Source organism: Elephantulus edwardii, unplaced genomic scaffold (genome assembly GCF_000299155.1).
Source record: "Elephantulus edwardii isolate Elephantulus edwardi_28Jun2011 unplaced genomic scaffold, EleEdw1.0 scaffold00092, whole genome shotgun sequence".
Taxonomy (NCBI): Eukaryota; Metazoa; Chordata; class Mammalia; order Macroscelidea; family Macroscelididae; genus Elephantulus; species Elephantulus edwardii.
Window position 1 is genome coordinate 12,392,315 of NW_006399842.1, and position 20,255 is coordinate 12,412,569.

Here is a 20,255-nt window from a genome sequence, read left to right on the forward strand (position 1 = left end):
ATGCAGCGCTTCGGGGCCCTGTTAGTGCTGCTGCTGGCCTGCTGGCAAGTGAGTGCCAACCTTGACGACATCCAAGTGCAGGAGAACTTCAACCTCTCTCGGGTAACGCGGGCCTCCCCGGCGGTGGGCGGTGGTGGTGGGCCTCCCCGGCCGTGGCGTTGGTGGTAGGGAAGCAGCCAGATCTCCCTGGGCAGGTCTTCCCTGTCTTGGGCTCCCATTCTCCCTGCTTGGAACTTCACTGAGTCAATCCTTCCACCCAGACCACCCAGGAGTCTTTGAAGTTGTGAGCCAATGCCTCTGGCTTGCTGTTGAATTGGCTCTTCTAACATTCGGTGAGCCAAATATCATCACAGTCTAGCATTCTAAAAGGAGCCCATGCTCTGATTAGAACTCACGTCTGAGAAGGCTCTGGCCTGACTGTGGCCATCCCTGGAGCCTGCTACCGAGGGGCCTAGTTTTTTGTGACTCTCCTTGCCTATTCCCCCACACCCCAGCCTTTCATTCTTTAATCGATGTACCCTTTCCCCCTCCACAGACTCCATCCATGGTGCAAATGGATGCTTGAGCCCCCCCACACAAAAGAGCATTGGAGGAAAAACATGGTAGTCTGTTTTTGAAAAAATAATGCAAACTCAAAGGCCACACCTCTCTAGCTGTTCAAATCCACCAGCTGGGCAATCTCCTCCCAGGTGATTTACTGCCTTAACAGCCCAGTGGAGGGTCAGCTGTGAGTTCTGAGACATCCGTAAGGATGTCACACGTGGGACTCCATGAGCGGACCTTGACTTGAGGGACAGTGGTGCCCTCTCAGCATTTCTCCGGTAGCAGGACCTGGGTCCCTTCCCTCACAGGCCTGGCTTGTGAACAGAGAGGCGGGTTGGTCCAGGGGTGGTCCATGCATGCCAAACTTAGTGCCATGCATTTGGGTTAACGAAAGCCGAGCTGTGGGACAGAACCATGCCAAACAACAAGGGTTGTGAGATTAAGAGTCTTGAGCAAAGGAGGTGCATGCACTAGCTTGCGTGGTGTGGCGTGGTGTGTATGGTTTGCTAGGTGATCTTGATGAGATCTACACTCACTCCAGGACTCGGTCTGCACCTTACGAGCTCCAGGCCTTTCCAGTTCTGGAATCAGATGCATGTTTTGTGTGTTTAGGGGAAAGAAAGGGTTGTGGGTAGAGGAGAGAGGCCTTCTGATGATTTCAGGCGGCAAGGGCTGTGGGGCTTTTGGGCCTCATCAGCAGGGCTGTGAGCTCTTCCAACTGCCTGAAGCGTGTCAGGACCAAGCAGCAACAGACCTGTCCTGAGCGGCCCAGTCGCGGGAGAGCGCAAGGACAAGAGGCCCTTTTTGTTAGGGAGCTTAGGTAGTCACCGGGGGAATAAAGACAGGATTCCTGCTCTTGGGGAACAGTGATTGATGACTGTAGAGCATGAAGATTATATTCTGGCCAAGTGAGCAAGGCAGGCCCCACACTTGTGGGACCCATTTCCACATCTCCTTCCCCAATTTGTGAGATGCCTGAAATCCCTCCGTTAGGGTGCCACCTTCTCCTGTTTGGCCTCCAATTAACCGGAAGACAGTATCTCTTAAAAGCATTAGTCATTGGGAGGTGAGGGAGAGCAGGCTTCAGCCTGAGGCAAGTCCAGCTCTGCAGAGCTTGCTGCTGTTTTCTAGATCTACGGGAAATGGTTCAACTTGGCCATTGCTTCTACCTGCCCGTGGCTGAAGAGGATCAGGAACAAGCTGTCCATAAGCACGCTGGTCCTGGGAGAGGGGGCTACAGAGTCAGAGATCAGCACAACCAGCACTCGCTGGAGGTGAGTGTGGGGCCAGAGCGGGACGGGTGAGAGGGGCCAGGAAAATCAGTCACCCTCCTGCAAAGTTACAGACCTCTGCTTCCACCTAGGACCTCAGGGGCTGCACCAAATCCTCTATGACTCTTCACCTTTTGTGAAGGTCCCTTCTACAAGGCCAAGTCAATCCTTCTGCCACTCTACCTGCCTCTCATCTTAGGTTGTTCCATAGCTCTGGAGAAGCACTGGGATCCCTCGGTGCCTGAGGCCGTAACCCAGGGCAGGTTGGGTGGATCCTAGATTTCCTAGCAACCCCCACTCATTCCACCGTCAGTCCTGTCAATGCCCCTGAAGTACTCCAATCTGCCCACATTCGTTCCCTCTTGACGGCCCCACACTGGGCCAAGCCACCCTCCTTCCTTGCCTGGTTGACTGTACTAGACTCTCCTTGCTTCTCTTTACCTTTAATATCAAACCTTCTTTCCTCAGCAACTAAAAAGATCTTTAAAAATTCAAATGTGCTTAAAACCCTCTTGCACATAGGTGCAAAGTTCAAACTCTTTGATGAGGCCTTCCAGGTTTCTCTGAGTTCCTGTCACTGTCCTCCAGTGCCCTGAGACCCACTGAGATCCCTGGAGCCCTCTCCTCTTCTCCCAGGTCTGGCCTTTGTATTGATATTCTTTCTGTGGAGGGCATTTCTCTCTGCCTCCTGTGCTAATCCTGCAGGCCTTCAGGACTCGGGGTCCATGCCACGTCCCCTAGGAAGTGCCCCCTGATGCCTTGGGTTCAGGTTGCATGCCTCCCACTTTGACCTTCCCCACCTTGTAATTGGCACTCACCACACTGCTTGCATTGCCTGTGATTTACCTGCCCCACGTGGTGGTAAGTTCAAGAGGGTCCAGGGCCTGACTTGCTCACATCTGTTCCTAAGATGTAGCAGTGCCTGGCACACAGTGTTGCCCATTAAATGTTAGCTGGATTAACACATCAATAATGGTAATAGCTAGTAATAATCACTGTTATGAAAAACAGTATCTATATAATGCTTGTCGCAAGCACTTTATATTTCTTACCTTATTTAACCCTGACAGCACTATGTGAATCAGAAATGATCATTATCCCCATTTAACAGGTAGGGAAACTGAAGCCAAGAAAGTCACCGACTAATAAACTACTTAATGCAGTAACATTCCAACAGTGCTTCAGGATAATGTGCAGTTTTAAGGAAGCTGATATTTAGTTCTGGCACTCGTAAGAGGATGGCGTGACCTAGTACCCCCACCCCTTCTCTCTTTATTGGTAAAATGGGGCAGCACTCCTGGCTGGCCTTCCAAGACTCCAGTGGGGACAAACAAGACAGCTGGAAATGTTAGAAACCCTCTCTGAAGACAAAGCATCTACCAGAAGTGACCTTCTCTCTGGCATTTTCATTTCCAGGAAAGGTTTCTGTGAGGAGATCTCTGGGGCGTATGAGAAAACAAACACTGATGGGAAGTTTCTCTACCACAAAGCCCGTAAGTGGGGTCCAAGGAAGCAGCCAGGGAGCTCTCCTTTGCTCAGAGACTACTCTGAGGCCATCAGCTCCTTTTCCTCTGTCTCAGCTTTCTGTCCCTGCAATCTTTCCTCCCAAGTTTCTGAGATGTCCTCGAAGTTTCCTCTAAGCTTATCCTTCTCCTTCCTGCCCTTCCAACTTCTCTCCCATCCCCTCCTGGTCCTCGCCTTTCTCTCCTCAGTTCAGAGCAGAAGGATAGAAGCCCATAAGAAGTGTTGGATGCCAAAGGGTGACATGGAGATTTCATCAATCTTCATGTCTTATTTGGCATCTGCAATCGGTTGATAAAAATTTACTAAACATTTGCCGAGTACAATGTGGTGATAGAGATATTTGGGCATAAATTTATGTATTAATTCAGTAAGATTTATTGAATATGGTCTATGTACAAATAATTGTGTTGTCTTAAATATTCAAAAGTCTGAACAGATGGATAGATAAACGAGGGCAAATGAATGCATTTATGGATGGCAGATGAATTAGTCAGCTAAGCAGAAATAAATCAATCATCCAATAGAAAAACTGATAGATTAGTGAATAACTGGGGGGGGGGAGGGAAAGTAAATAGCTATATTTATGGATTAAAGTCTGAAAAGGATGGATAAATGGAATGGTAATGGAGAAATTAAAGTTGAATATTGTGACAAGAAGCTGTGCTGCAATCCCGAAGGCACGTGGTTCGAGGCCACCAGCTGCTTCATGGAAGGATAATGGTCAATCTCCTCCTGTGTGATTACTTGCCTCTGAAAACCTGCCGGAGGGTCAGCGTTGGACCTCACTTGGCAGTACACAATAACAACAACAACATTATTAAAGAGCAGTATAGAAACTAGATGTGGATGAATCGATAAATTAGTAAATGGAGAGGATGGATGGATGGATGGATGGATGGATGGATGGATGGATGGACGAATAGATGGGTGTGGGGGTGAGTAGATGAAGGGTTTCTGACTAGAAGAGCCTTCTTGGTCACTGATCTCTGTTTTCCATGCCTGTTTTGCGAAGGATGGAATGTAACCATGGAGTCCTACGTGGTCCACACCAACTATGATGAGTATGCTATTCTTGTGACCAAGAAATTCAGCCGCCATGGACCCAGTGTTACTGCTAAGCTCTACGGTAAAGGCCTATAACTAGATGACCCACCTGGAGTTGGAAACCCTTGAGTTCTGGACAGCAGTGTGGAGCAGAACAGAGAGTTTTGTCTTTTTTTCTGTTAAAAACCTCCAACTAGGTGAACGGTGGGAAGAGAAAGTAGGGCTCAATCTCCCCTTTGAAGTAAAGCCCTTTTCTCTATACCTCTAAAATTCCAGACCAGAACCTCCAGGACCTTAAAAAACCCAAAAGACAAAACATACAAAACAAAGTTAAAAACTAATAAAACAGGAGATTTCTGTGTGTGGAGAGTTAGTAACATGGGGAGGGAGACCTCTTCCCCTACCTTTCCATATCAAGGAGATCGAGCTGCTTCAAGAGTTATTATCATTATTATTAATGTCAATGAACATTTACAGAGACTTTGGATTTCCATTCATTGATTATTGTACTTTTCTTCCTGCCCAACCCTCCTCTGGGCCAAGAGTTTTCAAACTTTGATTGAAAACCTCCAGGTGGGAGAACCTCCTTAGGTCTTGCCAGCACGGGGTCTGGGTGTCTGGTGGTTTTAGGGTCACCTCTGCCTCCCACTTGCAGGGCGGCAGCGAAGGGTGAGGGACACCCTCCTGCTGGAGTTTAGGAACTTTGCTGTGAACATGGGCATCCCCAGCGACTCCATCTTCACATTGTTTGACAAAGGTAAGTAGCACCTCTGCCCACCTCACGCCTCACACTCCTACCACTCCTGGTCTTTCTAGCTCCTGGAGTTCTGCTCTAACCTAAGAAAGAACCACAGTCTCTCCCCAGCCTATTTAATAGAGTGTGTATCTTGAAGAGCTGAGAGTAGAACAAAGTTAGTGTTCACTCTACTGCCATGTGTTTAAATGTGGTTGTATCTAGAGTCCATCAGTACATCTTTGCAGCCAATAGCGATTTGGGGTTAAGGGCATGGGCTTTGGAGTAAGAGAATCAGTGTTTAAATGACCTGCTTTCAGCTGATCAACCTCTCACAGGCCGATTTTCTTTATCTGTAAAATGGGGATAAAAATGCCCATCTTACAGGTTGCTGTGAGGAATCAGTGAGATAAAGTTATTAGATATGATGGTGCTTGGCCTGGTGCTTAAGAAGTGCTCTAAAAATGTTAGCTATTGCTAACATACTTTAGGCATGTGGCCAGGAGGGACCGGTCTTTGGAGAAGGACATCATGCTTGGAAGGGTGGAGGGACAGCTCAGGAAAGGAAGACCCTGGATGAGACGGACTAATACAGTATCTGGGGCAATTGGGGTTGGTGTGTCAGAGTCAGTGAGATAGGCTCAGGATAAAGCAGGCTTCAGAGCTGTGGTACATAGGGGTCGCTATGAGTTGCAGGCAACTCGACGGCACATAACAACATTGCTGTTCTTGTGATGATATTGATTAAAAAATGATGGTGGCGGGTTGGAGATGATGCAGATAGTGAGGGTGGTACAGTCTGTCGCTTTTTTTTCCAGTAAATAACCTTGAATAAGACTCCTGGGTAGAGCCATTCATAGTGGATTAAAAGCAAGAATGATGCCCACCTCTCACGTAGAAGGCAATACCATAAAAGAAACAATACCTTCTCTAAGTCCAGAATTTACTCCAATTTATTTATTCCCTCTTGTTTACCCTTCTCTTCTGCTCTGTCCCCATGACTTAGGTGAATGTGTGCCTGGAGAGCAAGAACCAGTACCCACCCCAGCTGTGGTGAGTGCATCATTGCTGCTCCCGCCGTACCCAGCCCTACTCCCTGCCACCTCCACCCATCCCAGGCGCTCAGCACATGTAGTCTGCCGCCCTGGCCTAGGTCATGCTCTGGTGGGGAGCAGAGCCAGAGAGGGGGATGAGAAAAGGGAGTGATGGGTGTGGGCCAGACCCACCTGGGCTCAGTCTTGGTTTTATCCTGTAGGTAAGTTGCTGCCCTACCTGGGCCTTTCTTTCCTTACCTGTAATTACAATTAGCTTTTAGTTGTGGTAGAATTCCATGAGATGTTCGGAAACTTGGCATGATGTCTTCTCGCAGGGAGAAAACCACTCAGTAAATGAAAACAAAGTCAGTAGATTTCCATAAAACCCATTATATTGTTTGGGGTTTTTTTTATGTGAAAGTTTACACAAAAGATGTGCTTGCCATTCAATTATCCTTACAGAAATTGTTCCGTGACACTGGTTTCCATCTCTGCAAAACAGCAGCACTCTCCGTTTTCCCTGCTGGATTCCCCTTTCCTCTGCCCCTTCATGTCTTCTGATCTTTATTTTTGGACACATCTTGCCTTCTTGGTCTTGTGGAGTTGATTGTTCTAAGAAGCATATTCCTTGTGGGTATTTAGTGATTATTTTAGGTCCGTCTACTCTTTGGTTGAGAGGTGGCCTCTGGGAGTAGCTTCAATACCATGCTAGACAAGTGACTTAGGGTGACAGTCCTTGGGGTTTCTACAGTCTCTAGAAAACCAGTAGGTCTGGATTTTAGTTTCTGTTCCCTGAATTTGAGTTTGGTTCCACACTTTTCTCCCATTCTAACCAGGACCTTCTATGGTAGCTGGGGACCATTCAGTTCTAGCTTCATGCAAGAAGCTCTGGTGGCTTAGTGGTAAGGAGCTCTACTGCCAACCCAAAGGTACACAGTTCGGATCCCCAGCGGCTCTACAGGAGAAGGATCTCCTCCTGTGTGATTTACTGCTTCTGAAAACTCACTGGGGTTGGGGGGCACATTCTGGTGACTCCCTCATATTATGTCCTGTCTGCCTTTCCCCCAAAGTTAACATGTGTCAACTAGATATTGATTCTTCCTCTGACCCACTCCCACCCCTGGTCACATTCAATGAATGCTTTTTTCTGTGTATAAATCTATCACTGACATTTTGTAATTGTGGTCTTGTACAGTCTTTGTCCTTTCTTATTGACTTCTTTCTTTCAACATAATGCTTTCAGATTTATCTATGTTGTGAAATGTTTTGCAGATTCATCATTATTCTTTATCATTGTGTAGTATGCTATCCTAGATATATGTACCATAATTTGTTTATTCATTTATCTATTGATGGACATATAGTCGTTTACATCTTTTTTCTAATATGAATTATGCTGCCATGATCATGGACATGAATATGTCTCTTTATTTCATAAATCTTGTTTCTCAGGGATAGACAACCAGGAGTAGGAGCTGGATCATATGGCATTTCTCTTACTAGCTTTGTTGTTGTTATACTAGCTTATTTACAAAGTTCGAATACACTGATTCCCAGAACAGATTCTTCCAATTTCCCTTTCCCCTCCCCCGTCAAATTGTACACTCTCATGATTAATCTCCCCCTCCCCCTGCAGATCTTGCTGGCTTTTAAAGGAAGTACCATACCCTGATACAGTCCTATCAGCAGTTTTAAAAGTACCAATTTCTCTACAACTTCATCAGCATTTGTTATTTTCAGTTTTATTAGTAAACCTGTATTTCTTCATTATTGTCAAGAATGAAACAACAGACAACTACGCTTGGGGGGAAAAAAGCAAGCTAGCACACTTTTATTCCTTCCTTCAGGCTTCCTTCACTCCTGCTTTTGTGGGTATGATCTAAGTTTTATATTTACCCTTTCTACCTTTATAGAATTATAGATAGATAGATAGATAGATAGATAGATAGATAGATAGATAGCAAGAGAAGGAAACAGAGGTTATTAGACATTCATAACAGACCATGAAACGTTCAGGACAGACTGACCCCATCCTTTTCTTACAAAAGGATTTATATATCCTTTGCCAGCGGAGAGTGGGGTTTACACTATAGAATTATTTTTCATGTTTACATGAAATTGCATAGTCATTTATACAATTATTTAAATTTAATTCTTTTATTGGCTTTATGTTGTTGTTGGTGGGTGCCAATGAGTTAAGCGTGACTCATAAAGACCCTGTGAATAACAAACTTGAACCCTGTCCCACCTCACAATCTCTGACATCCAACTGCTTCCGTCACCGTGTCAGTCCATCTTGCTGACGGTCTTCCTTTCTTTCACTGACTTCCTCATATTATGCTCATAATATGTTCACAATATGAGCAGAGTCAGTGCAGGGGGGTGAGAAAAGGGAGTTATGGCATGGGCCAGACCCACCTGGGCTCAATCTTGGTTTTATGCTGTAGGTAAGGTGCTGCCCTTTATGGGCCTCACTTTCCTTCCCTATAATTACAATTAGCTTTGTAATTATACCTCTATCACCTCCACCTTATCACCTTTGCCCCCAAGGAGCACTCTGACTGCCCCTTCTCTAAGACATATCTGTTTGTTCTTTTGGCAGTTCATGGGATATTCAGTACTCTCACCCAATACCAGAGCTCAAAGCCACCAATTCTTCTTCAGCCACCCTTATTCATTGTGCAGCTCAGAGCTGTGTAGCAAGTGGTTTAAAGACCATCACCTGAATCAGGCACACCTCAGTCATTAAACTGACATCATTGCTCATCAATAATTTGGAGAGGTCCCTGCCTGAAGATTTTCCCAAGACAATAAGACTGCTGGTTTTGATTGTGGATCCAAGTAAGATGAAGTTGACACTTTCCCCACCCCACTATCTATCATGATGTTGTCTATCAATCCAGTGATAAGAATAATTTCATTTGAACAACATCTTTGAACCCTGTCCTCTCCTCATCACAAGATCTGACACACTTGAGCTCATTACTGCGGTCACTGTATCTATCTGCCTGGTTGTGGGTTTACCTCTCATTCACCAACCCTTCAGCTTTCCAAGCATGATGTCCCTCTCCAAGGAATAATCTCTCTTAGCAACATGTCCAAAGTCCGTGAGATGAAGCTTTATCATCTTTGCTTATTGGCTTTATAGCTTACCATTATTTACAGCTATCACATCTCTCATTTTCTTTAGATTCCCTTCTCCATCAATCGATAAGAATCAATTGTTTTTACAAATTGCCCCCCCCCCCCCGGAAATGTTACATGGGTGACAGGCTTCGACTCCTTGCATGACTGAGAATGAGTGAAGATTCTCTGGGTCACAACCTGTCTCCTTTTCCAATCTCAGAATTTCCTTTTCTCTGCAAGCATCCAATAATCTGGTCTTCTTCTACAAACTGGCTACACCTGAACTCCACCATGCAGAAATGCCTTCAAGTCGCTCGCCTGGAAGTGCTGTCCATCTGAGTTCCTGATTCAGGGAGAGCATTAACTCCTTATCAATATTTCCTTGGACGTTGCAGCCAGAGCATAGTGGTGGGAGTATTGTGAAATCTCTCCATTTTGATGAGCTACAAACCAGAAATCTGGGCCGTACTCATCCTGAAATGATGGGTAGTGCTCTGACCCCAGAGCAAATGTGACTTCCGTATAGTCACCAGTGATGGTTCGGATGAGGGCGGAGGGGGATGTTAGTCACTGTGGAGCAGAGCAGAACTGCTCCACAGGGTTTTCGAGGCTGTAGACGCTTATCACCAGGCTCGTCAGAGGCATCTCTGGGTGGGTTTGGATCTGGAACCTTCCATTTAGTCATCAAGCACTTAACCTTTGGTACTACCCAGGAAACTTTAAGCCAAGTATCTAACTGAACATTAGTAGCAAGATCTCTGCAATAGCATCTTCTTTTTGCCCCTAGAGAGCCCGGCGTGCTCTGCTGCCCCCAGAAGATGAAGGGTCGGCAGCTGGGGAACTTATAGTTGATTTCACCAAGAAAGAAGGTAATGACCATGTGCCTTTTCACTCCCTTTTGCTGTGCTTTAGAGAAGGCTCATCCTGGCTGTCCTCCCTACTATGAAAGCCCTTCCTTTCTTATGTCTCCACTGGGAAATTAAGGATTTGGTCTAATAATAAGTCTGTTGTTGTTTAGTGCCATCGAGTAGTAGACGACTCATAGTGACTCTATGAATGAAAGTCCTCAACACTTGCGTGACTTTGTTTCTCCAGTTCATATCGTTTCTACAGGCAAGCTATTTACACAATAGCTTCCAAGCTTGTTTTAATCAGGGAGCTCCACCAAAGACTGTTCACCATGGGTAACAATTAATCACATTTGACACGTCAGGGTCACAGTGTTTAGCTTCACAGCAACCACAGGTTACCTCTGTCCGGCAAGTGGACACACCAGGGCTATAAAACCTAGAAGAATGTTTCACTAAAAACAATTTAAAAAACAGGCCTGAGGGCTGCAGATTAGATGCTTGGTAGCATCACTTTCTGTCCACTAGGCTAACTGGTCTCTATGTTGTTAAGTGCCATCAAGTCGTAGATGACTCATAGCGACCTTATGAACGAAAGTCCTCAACACTTGTGTGACTTTCATCCTTTCTCCAGGTTCATAGGGTTTCCGGAGGCAAGCTGTTTATGGAAGTGGATGCCACTCCTGCTTCCAAGCTTAATAAGTCTAGGAAGCCCTATTTTGCATTGGGTCAGGGTGAGTTTAGGCATTCTGAGCTCCATGATGAGAAATGAGTTCATGTCTTACTTCCACCAATATGGTCCCGTAGCCTTTAATCAGTGCAGTATGTGACCAGGCTATTGGTGCTGACCAGCAGAGCTCTGAAACCAAGTTGGGAAAGGACGTAAGAATGTTTCATGTATGGAAAATGGTCATGATCAACTCATTCTTTAACTTGCCCAGTAATGAATGAGATGTATTCTGCTCTAAACCCTTTGCTGGGCCCAGGGATCGTGGAGATAAAACTTCCATGCTCTCTCAAAACTTCTGGGCTATTTGGTGGAGGAGAGAGCCAAGGAAGAGAGTGACAGGGAGGGAAGGTGAGTTAGAGCTCAGAGGATGGAGGGCTGAGGGAATAAAGGAGGAAGTGATGGATGGAGAAGATGTTGGTGTGTCCATATGTGCAGGTAAGTTTTGATTTGAGACTAATCCCAGGGGCTGGGTTTGGGGGTGAAGAGGATAGGCTGGCCAGCATGGGTACTGGTGGATACACCATCCACTAGTATTATTACAGATTTGGGGTGCAGAAGGGACAGTGGGGATGTAGGTTGATGGAGACATGGGCCTCCATGCCATGAAATGGAAGGAGCATTGCACTTTCGTAGTCCAGTAGACATGATCTTGAATCTTGGTCGTGACTCTCTAGTTACTTCATTACTGTGCCAGTTTCCTTATCTATCATATGAGTTGTTAATTCCCCTCTTAGTGTAGAGGTGAAAACTAAGTTGAAATACTGTGTAGTAAGTGTCCTGCCTGGTGTTGGGCACGGAGTAGGCACACAATACTGACGTTCTGCCGCTCCCCAGATTCCTGCCAGCTGGAACATATGGCAGGGCCCTGCCTGGGGATGATCACCAAGTATTTCTACAACGGCTCATCCATGGCCTGTGAAACGTTCCAATATGGCGGCTGTTTGGGCAATGGCAACAACTTTGCCACCGAGAAAGAGTGTCTGCAAACCTGCCGGACTGTGGGTGAGTGCAGGAGCCCCCACCTCTGGGCACTGCATCCTCCTCAACAAACCACCCCAGCAATTTAACAGGGAGCTGGGAAAGGATAGGGGGTGAAGAGGCCTCCAAGGGAGTTTTGGGGAAAATGTAGCCCGAGTGCACCTTGGAGGCAAAGATACTAGAACTTCACCTCACATACTGTGGGCATGTTGTTAGGAGAGGCAGCTTGTTGCAAGGGAACACCATGTTTGGAAAGGTGGAGGGTCAGAGAAGACGCTCAATGAGATGGACTGACACAGTGACAGTACAATGGGCTCGGATGTGCCGGAGACCAGGAGGATGGCACAGGATAGGAACAGGTTTGTATCTGTTGTTCATAATGTTGCTATGAGCTCTACTCAGCTCAATGACACCTAACAGTAAGAAAGGGTATATTATGGGTGAAATTCCAGGGCATGTTTTTTGAAATCGTAGGGATCCTGTTGGTGGCTGGTGACCCTTGGCAAGTCATTTCCTCTCTGCAAAGCCTAAATCTGCCAATCTGTAAAAGAGTGGCAAGTTGTTACGGAGGAACAATTTCGCCTGACCAAAGCCTTGGTCAGCAACCTTGGAGATTACTAATGCTCTGTGCCTCTGTCCCCCGGCAGCGGCCTGCAATCTGCCCATAGTCACTGGACCTTGCAAAGCCTCCTTCAAGCTCTGGGCATTTGATGCCACCCAGGGGAAGTGCATCCTCTTCACCTATGGAGGCTGCCAGGGCAATGGCAACAAGTTCTACTCAGAGAAAGAGTGCAAGGAGTACTGCGGTGCCCCTGGAGAAGGTAGGTAGCCCTGCTGCTGCCAGGCTGTGTAGGAGGCTGTGGGGGCCCTGGGGCTCTGAGAGTCTGGGGGTGGAGGAGAGCCCTGGCAGAGGAAAAGGATGAGAAGGGCTGAGTTCTGCTCCAGAAGAAAAGCATATCCACCCTGTGGGCTTCAGCTTCCCATCTGTGAAAATGGCTCAATTCAAGGGTCTTACTGTAGCTCCGACAGGACACCTGGGCAGAGGGTGTGCTGGGCAGGCTGGGAGCCAGGCAGGGCTGGAATCTAACTCAGGCTCTGCCACGCCTGCAATTTTGGCACTTTCACTTTTTCCTTTTGTAAAGTAGAACTAATTATCTGCCTCTCAGACTTCACTGTTCTTGGCACACAGCACTCGGCAAATGGCAGCTGTTATAAACAGTGCCACACAGGACGATGAGCACAGTGATAGCAGCACCTTGGGGTCTCGGCACCCCAGTTATTCTCCTGGGAAATGGAAAACAGAAGAGGTTATCAAACCCTCGGCAAGCAGGACTTAACCTGCCCCAGGTTTCCTTTCTTCCAAAGGCAGCCCAGCACAGCCCTAGGTCCTGGGGCAAACCCTACCCCAACTCTCTGAGCCTTTCTCTGTCTGCAGACGAAGAGCTGCTGCCTATCAAGAACTGACGTGGCTCAAGGAGGCCGGGGACCACAGCCAGCGTTCATCCAGCACCTTAGGACAGGCTGGGCTCCGTGAGCAGAGTTCCAACAGCAAATAATAAACTGCTAAGACATCACATCGTGACTCTTCCCTGCCACCACAGTGACACGAACAGAGGGAGGGAGAGGAAGGGACACAAAGCTGGGCTGTGGACTTAAACCCCTCAAAACACAGAACCTACTCATAGCAGATCCTCCGGCTGGTTTCCAAGGCTATAAATCACACACGAGGTTGCCCATTGTTCGTCTGTGGAATGGCTGGTGGATCCACCTTACCGGAGGTGTGGCCTTTGAGTTAGAAGGTGATTATGCCACCAGCCAAGGCCTCAAAAATCCCTCAACATTCCCCAGAAGGGAAAAAATGCAGTCACTGGAACAGAATTGTGTTTAGCGCATAGGAGCCCTGGCAGTGCTGTAGGGTAAACAATGGACTGCTAACTAAATGGCTGGTGGTTCAAATCCACCAGCCACACTGTGGGAGAAAGATAAGGCAGTCTGTGTCCATAGAGCTTGAGAAATTCCACAGGGCTTTCTACCTTGTTACAGGGTCATTACGAATTCTGACTGACTTGATACTATCAGTGCCCATGACTGGCCATCTCAATTATGAAACATAATCACAGTTTTACTTATCCCGGCTTGTTTTAAGGACAATGCAAAATGAGAAAAAAAATGCATATTGGTTTCCATGAGTTTTGATGGGGGTGGGGGAATCATCAGTGACTCAGACTCTGAAGACGTAACTGTGCCCCAAGTTGAGTAGCAAGGCTTGAAGTAATTCCTGGTCTGAGGCCATCCGGAACCCCTCTTCTGTTTCATCTGGGCTACATTCAAACCACATCCCAAGCACCTGCTGGCAGAAGCTGCAAAGCTTCAGGCGGCTTCTAGAGAGCCCTCCCATCTCCCGGGTCCTCACACTTGGCCCTCTCCTCGGATGGAGAACAGTCCAAAGCATGTCCACAGTCCAGGACACAGTCTGGCTCCTTCCACCGAGCTAGGCTGTCCAGGGAGGGTCAGACACCAATCTGAGACACTGGGTTTATAAGGCCCCATTTCTAAGTTGTGTTCTGAAGTGGAAAGTGGACCTTGGCAGCAGGGATCTGGCAGGACCAGCGTGCCTCTCAGTGGAGTTGACTTAATATGGCAGGAGATGCTGCTGAGCTGTTCAGGGCGAGCAGAGGAAGAGAGACACGGGGGCTGCCAAGCGTGGGTCCACAGCTGGTTCACCAGCTGCCCCTGCAGTGGCTCCCCACTGCTGGATGGCTCAGCTCTACCTGAGCCTCTCCCAAGGTGGCCTGTTCCCGGGCGTCTCCGGGATGAGTTCAGACACTGAGCCCAAACGTTTCCACAGTTCTCACCAACTGTTCAAGTCACAGATGCCACCAAGGGCTTTTCCCACAAGATGAATGATATAGACAATACATATGAGGTCACGTATCATAGGGGAGCCCAAGGCCACCAAGGGGCACAAGGGGGACATGAGTGACCCGTGCGCACGATGCCTTAGAAATTAGGTCTATATATCTCATGAGAGTCAAGGCATTTTTCCTTTCACGGGACAATGATGAACAGCGAGGCCATGGAGGGGCCAGTTTCCCTCAGCTCTGCGTCCCTCCCTCATCTACCAGGCACTGGTTCAGCTCCCACGGGCCAGAGAACTCACAGTTAAGGAGTCAACACGCCAACATCACACAACCCATGTTCCCCTCGGGGAGCACTCTGGTCCCTCCTGGGTACCAGCCTCTGGGCCACTTGTCCTCACCCAGGCCCCCACAGGAGCACTGTTCTGACCTGGAAGCTACAGCCCTCCACCGAGCCCAAGAAACACGCCACACACGACCGTCTGCCTAAGGGTCGTTTTATTGTAAAACCATAAATACAACACCGACATGAAATCATTTAAGCAATTGATCCTCTCTGTCAAAAGGATGTCTTTATGCCTTGGCATCAACCAACTGGGAAATAATGTTGAATTAAGCGGGTGGGGGACTGGATTCTGGGTTGGGGGCTTTTGGTGACTTAAAGGAACCGAGTGGAATCTTCCTCTTCTCAATGGGAACATCCCACTTTCAGACGAGGACAGACAGGTAAAAACAGCAACATTTAAACAGCTCCATTTCCATTTTTTTATTACTTTGCAGAAATCTTTTAAAATTCTGTTCCTTTTCTCCATTTGACATCAGTGAAAGTCTGAAACATCACGCAACTGATTCGGCTGTAAATGGAGAAATGGTACCCAAACAAAGAGAAACAAACAAACAGAACCCAAAGGACAAACAGAAAAAATCTAAACAAACCCTCAAGTTTGGTCTCGGGGGTTTACATGTCACAAGAACCGTCCACTCAATCCCCATGCAATGTGACTCGTCGGAGAGCTGTTGGATCTGCACCAACAATACAGGAGACTGCAAACAAAGGTGTCTGTTAATCAACACAGCAAGTGTGACACTAGGTAACTTTTTTTTATTTTTTAAATACAGTACATGGTACACAGGGTCCCAAGATGACCCTGCATAAACCCCTCGTGAAGACTTTAGCCAAGCACTGGCTGTTTATAAAAATATTGTGTTGCTACAAAAGTATAAATTAATGCTACCGGTATTAAGAAATATTAAACACATAAAACTTATAAGGATTAAGAAAAATATTCATTAATACCTGTAGAAAACTCTGGCCTAAAAAAGATATTTTTTTTGTGTTTGTTTTTTTGTAAATTTTTTTTTGTATTTTTTTTCTTTTTAAGATGACTTGAGTTTCTTGCACTCGAAGAGACACAGATGTGTCTTATGGTATTGCCTAGAACGTCCTAACTACTGAGAAAGAATGGGGTGCACATATGTAGTTACTGAGTGGGGGTGGGAGATAGGGGGGGCACCAAGGCTTTCTCAAGATTTACCTGATGTGAACAAATCACTGACATGAACTTGGAGGGAAAAGAAAAATGCAGGATCATAAAACAGAAAATAACTTATGCTTCTTAAAAAATATCTCTGCTTTTTTTATGTGTGGTTGTACAAAATGGGTTCCTGATGTTTGCCATTGGAATGGCCCTGCCTGTGATCAGAAAGCCCCCAGCTCTGAGTTCAAGCCCCGGATCAGGCCCAAGCACCCTGGCTGGGCAGGTGGGATAATCCCTAGCTGGCTCCTGGGTTGTGGGAGAGACTCGACTTCCAGCTGGTCTCAGGCCGCATGTCCCAGCCAACCTGGGTCTCAGAAGCGCCACAGGAATCCCAGGCCCCTGAGGATGGGAACAAGGCTGGGCTGTGCCCCTTGAAGGAACTTTGGTTCGAGGAGTCGAGGTGTCAGGAGGGCCAGAACGTGGACCAGGTAGGACCCTCGTGGGCTGTGATGCTCACACCAGACCTAGCAAATCCTCCTCTGTTGAGCTGAATCCGTGTGACGCCTGTGGTGGAGTGGGACGCGAACACATCCAACCCCCACCCCCAATGATCTTCCACTTTTCATGGAAGTCATTGGGCTCTTTGGCTATCTACTGACCACAACCCTCAAGCCAAGATGAGGCAGGAAAACAATCTCCCCTGGAAACCCCGAAAAGGGGAAGCCAGGAGGGAAATGTAAGAGGAAAAACACTGTATCATTGGTTCACCATAACTGGCCTAGCGAGCAATAGCCACAGTGAAGGAGGCCAGCGAGGCCCCTACCTGGATCTCCCGTGGGCCCAGCTCGGTCCAGGGGCTGGGGTGGAGCTGGCAGGCCTGGAGCTCCCCATCTGTCATCTCCAGGGGACAGCCTGAGTCTTCACCTCTTAGCAACGTCCACAGCCTTCCGAGGGGCCCTCTCTCTTTTGGACACATCTCAGAGGTGGAGGCCGGGTGCCACTTTCAGGGCCACACCATAGACTGGCTGCATACTGGAGCAGGAGGTGACCTGTCTTGTTCTAGGTACTGCCTTCTCCTTTCTCTTCACATACAACTGTCTTGGTGATAGGGCCTCTTTTCTCCATCATCCCATCAAAACTTTCTGTTAACCGGTGCCCCCAAGTGTATGCTGGATCCCTGATTCTAGTGGCCCCTTTCCAAGAAGCCCAGATCAAGTCCAAGGGGCGCAGGTGCCTTCTACATCAGAGGATGTCCAGCCGCAAAGTGGAAAGGCTCCTCTGAGTCGTTCTCTTCCTGCAAGTGCAGGAGACGAGAGGAAGGCATGGCCTCCTGCTAGACTGACGCACTGGGCACCCAAAAGTTCTCCTGGAATCTTGGAGACCCTCAACTTCTCATTTGTGCCACTGGGCCAGCCTCCATCCTTGTTGGAAAGCCATGGTACGCTTTCCCTGTTGACTAATCCCAAAAGCCAAGCACGTCAATCAGGGTGGTGGCAAAACTCCCTCAGTGACACAGCAGATGGCCTTCTGTGCTGTGAACCTCCCCACGGATGACATGGAGGCAGAGATGAGCTTTTCTTGGGTGGCCCTCTGTTCTGTTCCTAGAGGTCTGAATGGTGGAGAGAGAAAGGGAGAATGGTGTTGAGATAAGCACAGCCACTCATGACAGAGGGCACCGCTGTCACTAGAGTTGCTGGGGGTTCACCCCATGATGCCCTTGGTTGGGCTTTGTCAGTGAAGCAAAATTGCTGTGGTTGAGAGTAAAACACTACCAAGTGGAGGTATGTTTTCTCCTCCTCCCTTCTAGGGTCAGTGGATGTCAAAACGAAGGTCACAGCCGTTCTGGTAAGCCTGGCCACGGTGCGAGGTGAGTTGAAGCCAAGCCAACAAGCAAGCAACCATCTCAAACTGCTAAGAATAACAGTACTGATCCACCTTCCTGGCCTCTCAGCCCAAGAGCATGCAGTAGTCATAGAGCTGGTAGGCAGACAGCAAGTTCTTTTACAAAGTCAAAGGCAGGCCAGATCCTGGGGCAAGAGCTGGAAGAACTGATCGTATTCCTTTGGCTGAACTAGAATTTGAATAAGGTGGATATTGCTGGAAAAAATAGGGTTAGTGGCTGAACCTGGGAGAGATTTTGGTTTTAGCAAGCTGTTCTTTGCAGTGGGATCTGTACGAACGGGAGTGGGCTCCTGGAGAAAACTGAGGGGTATCTAACTTTTCCTGCTGAAGATGCCAGTGTCTGGGGAACTGGGTTAGAAATGATTTCTCACCCCTTGTTATCTGACAGAGGAAATGGCTTTCTTAGTATCCAGTGGCATTCATATCAGAGGCAAGCCAGGCCCTGGCTACTGGATAGAGAAGGATCAAGCTGTGAGGTGACAACATAGACCATACACCAAGAATTTAACAAGATCTACTGTTCCAATCGTCTTTCCAGAAGGCAGGCATCCTCATGTTCCAAAGAGATTGCTGAATATATTAATGCACATCTCTGCTTGGACCCCAATGGTTTTGCAAGAGTGGAATGCTCAACTGTTTGCTAACTAACTCCTCCAGTGATAAAGAGGCACCAGCACAGCTCTGCTCCAAGCAGGACAGCTCTCATCCTCCTTGTGTGATGAAGAGTACTAGGTCACAGGCCCTTCCACAGCAAGAATGCAAAGCTGGAGGAATCTTCGCTGTAGGCAGCTGTCAATAATTAGCCAGTCACCTTTCTGTCACCTTCTGGAATGTCCTTGAAAGTCTGAACAAAGTCAACAGGTGCTCCCATACTCTGGAAAATGGCATGAAGTGAACTGTCCAGGTCTCTCCCCCTTCCTGTTCCAAGGCAAATAAACGGGGTACTTCTGAGGACAGGATCCCAGATGGAAACATCACGGAGAAAACACACAGGATTTCTTCAGGAGAGGATGCAGGGCAGTGATTCCTGAGACCATGGCTTGCCAGAGTGAAAGTGGAAATGGCCCACTTGGATCCATTTCTCTCTGTATGTGTCCTTGCCTCTGGAAGGAGGGCTGTGAGATCTCAGGAGGCAAAGTCTCCAGGCTTGGCCCCGAGGGCTGTGTTATGGGCCCTACGGTGAAACCTGCTTGAGTTTCCAACCGACTTCACGCCCCTCCTGCCACGGGCCTGGGGAGGGGAGGGGAGTGTTCTACAGTGCTTTTTGTAGTCGAGGTATCTTGCAGTTGTGTAATGTTTTATTACTGGGAAAGGTCAACCTTTCCAGAATGGTAGTATGTGCCTTTGTAAATAGCCTGCCCCCGCCCCCACTATGGTGGTTCTGTTCAGATGAAGTGCTTCGCTTTACCCTCTCTATTCCCCAGCCACCATGATAGGGGGCAGAGGGCAGAGGGACCGCCAGTCCTTCCTTCACTGACGGGTGGAGGGTTTGAGCACGGATTGTGATGAAATCACTTCCTGAGCATCTAGACTGAGAAGGTTCCGTCTCAATTGCTCAGGACGAGAGAGCAGTAAGAGAGGTGAGCCTTAAGTACATCTATCTTTCACAGCATCAAGTCAAGAGTGCTCTAAAGCCTCTCCACCCCTAAGGACATCAAACATATGGCCCTAAGGCACCATGCTCAATGACTGTCCTAGACAGGAGGCCTGAAGCTCACAGGAGGACCCCAAGGGCCGCAGGCCTTGGTGCCACGGGGGACCCCTGGGAAGGGAGGGAAGCTGTGAGTCTGAGGTGGGATGGACATGACTCTAGATGAACTCCAGATTCCCTGTTGAGCGGGAGGGTCAGTGACATAGTGAGTAGCGTAATGCACTCTGGGTATATAAACCGGACATTCGCAGTACCAGACACAGCCAACCGAGAGGGCGGGCCTTCCGCTTACATTCAGAATTCCTAAGCCACAAGCTTCCCCTATGGCTTCCACCAAAACCTAACATTTGTGAAACCTGTGACCCCGCCCCCACCCCGGTCTCCCAAACAGTGCAACCAATTTCTTGGTCTTGGCTGATCGCATACATGACAACACTAGACTGTACAGGGAGAGTGTAACAAAAACCTTAGGATTTTGGATATACCACTGAGATGAGCTAGTTTACAGTGTGACTCGAAGAACAAAAAAAAAAGG

The 20,255-nt window shown here is 47.8% G+C and overlaps 1 protein-coding gene across 1 annotated transcript; it reads left to right on the top strand.

Moving 5' to 3' along the window:
- On the top strand, positions 1-13,295 carry AMBP (alpha-1-microglobulin/bikunin precursor). Its single transcript, XM_006890757.1, has 10 exons — positions 1-102; positions 1,675-1,817; positions 3,231-3,307; positions 4,351-4,464; positions 5,038-5,139; positions 6,122-6,168; positions 10,063-10,144; positions 11,688-11,855; positions 12,479-12,652; positions 13,267-13,295. Exons 1-10 carry the CDS (start codon positions 1-3, stop codon positions 13,293-13,295), a joined length of 1,038 nt encoding a protein of 345 aa, XP_006890819.1.
- The last annotated feature ends 6,960 nt before the right edge of the window (positions 13,296-20,255 follow it).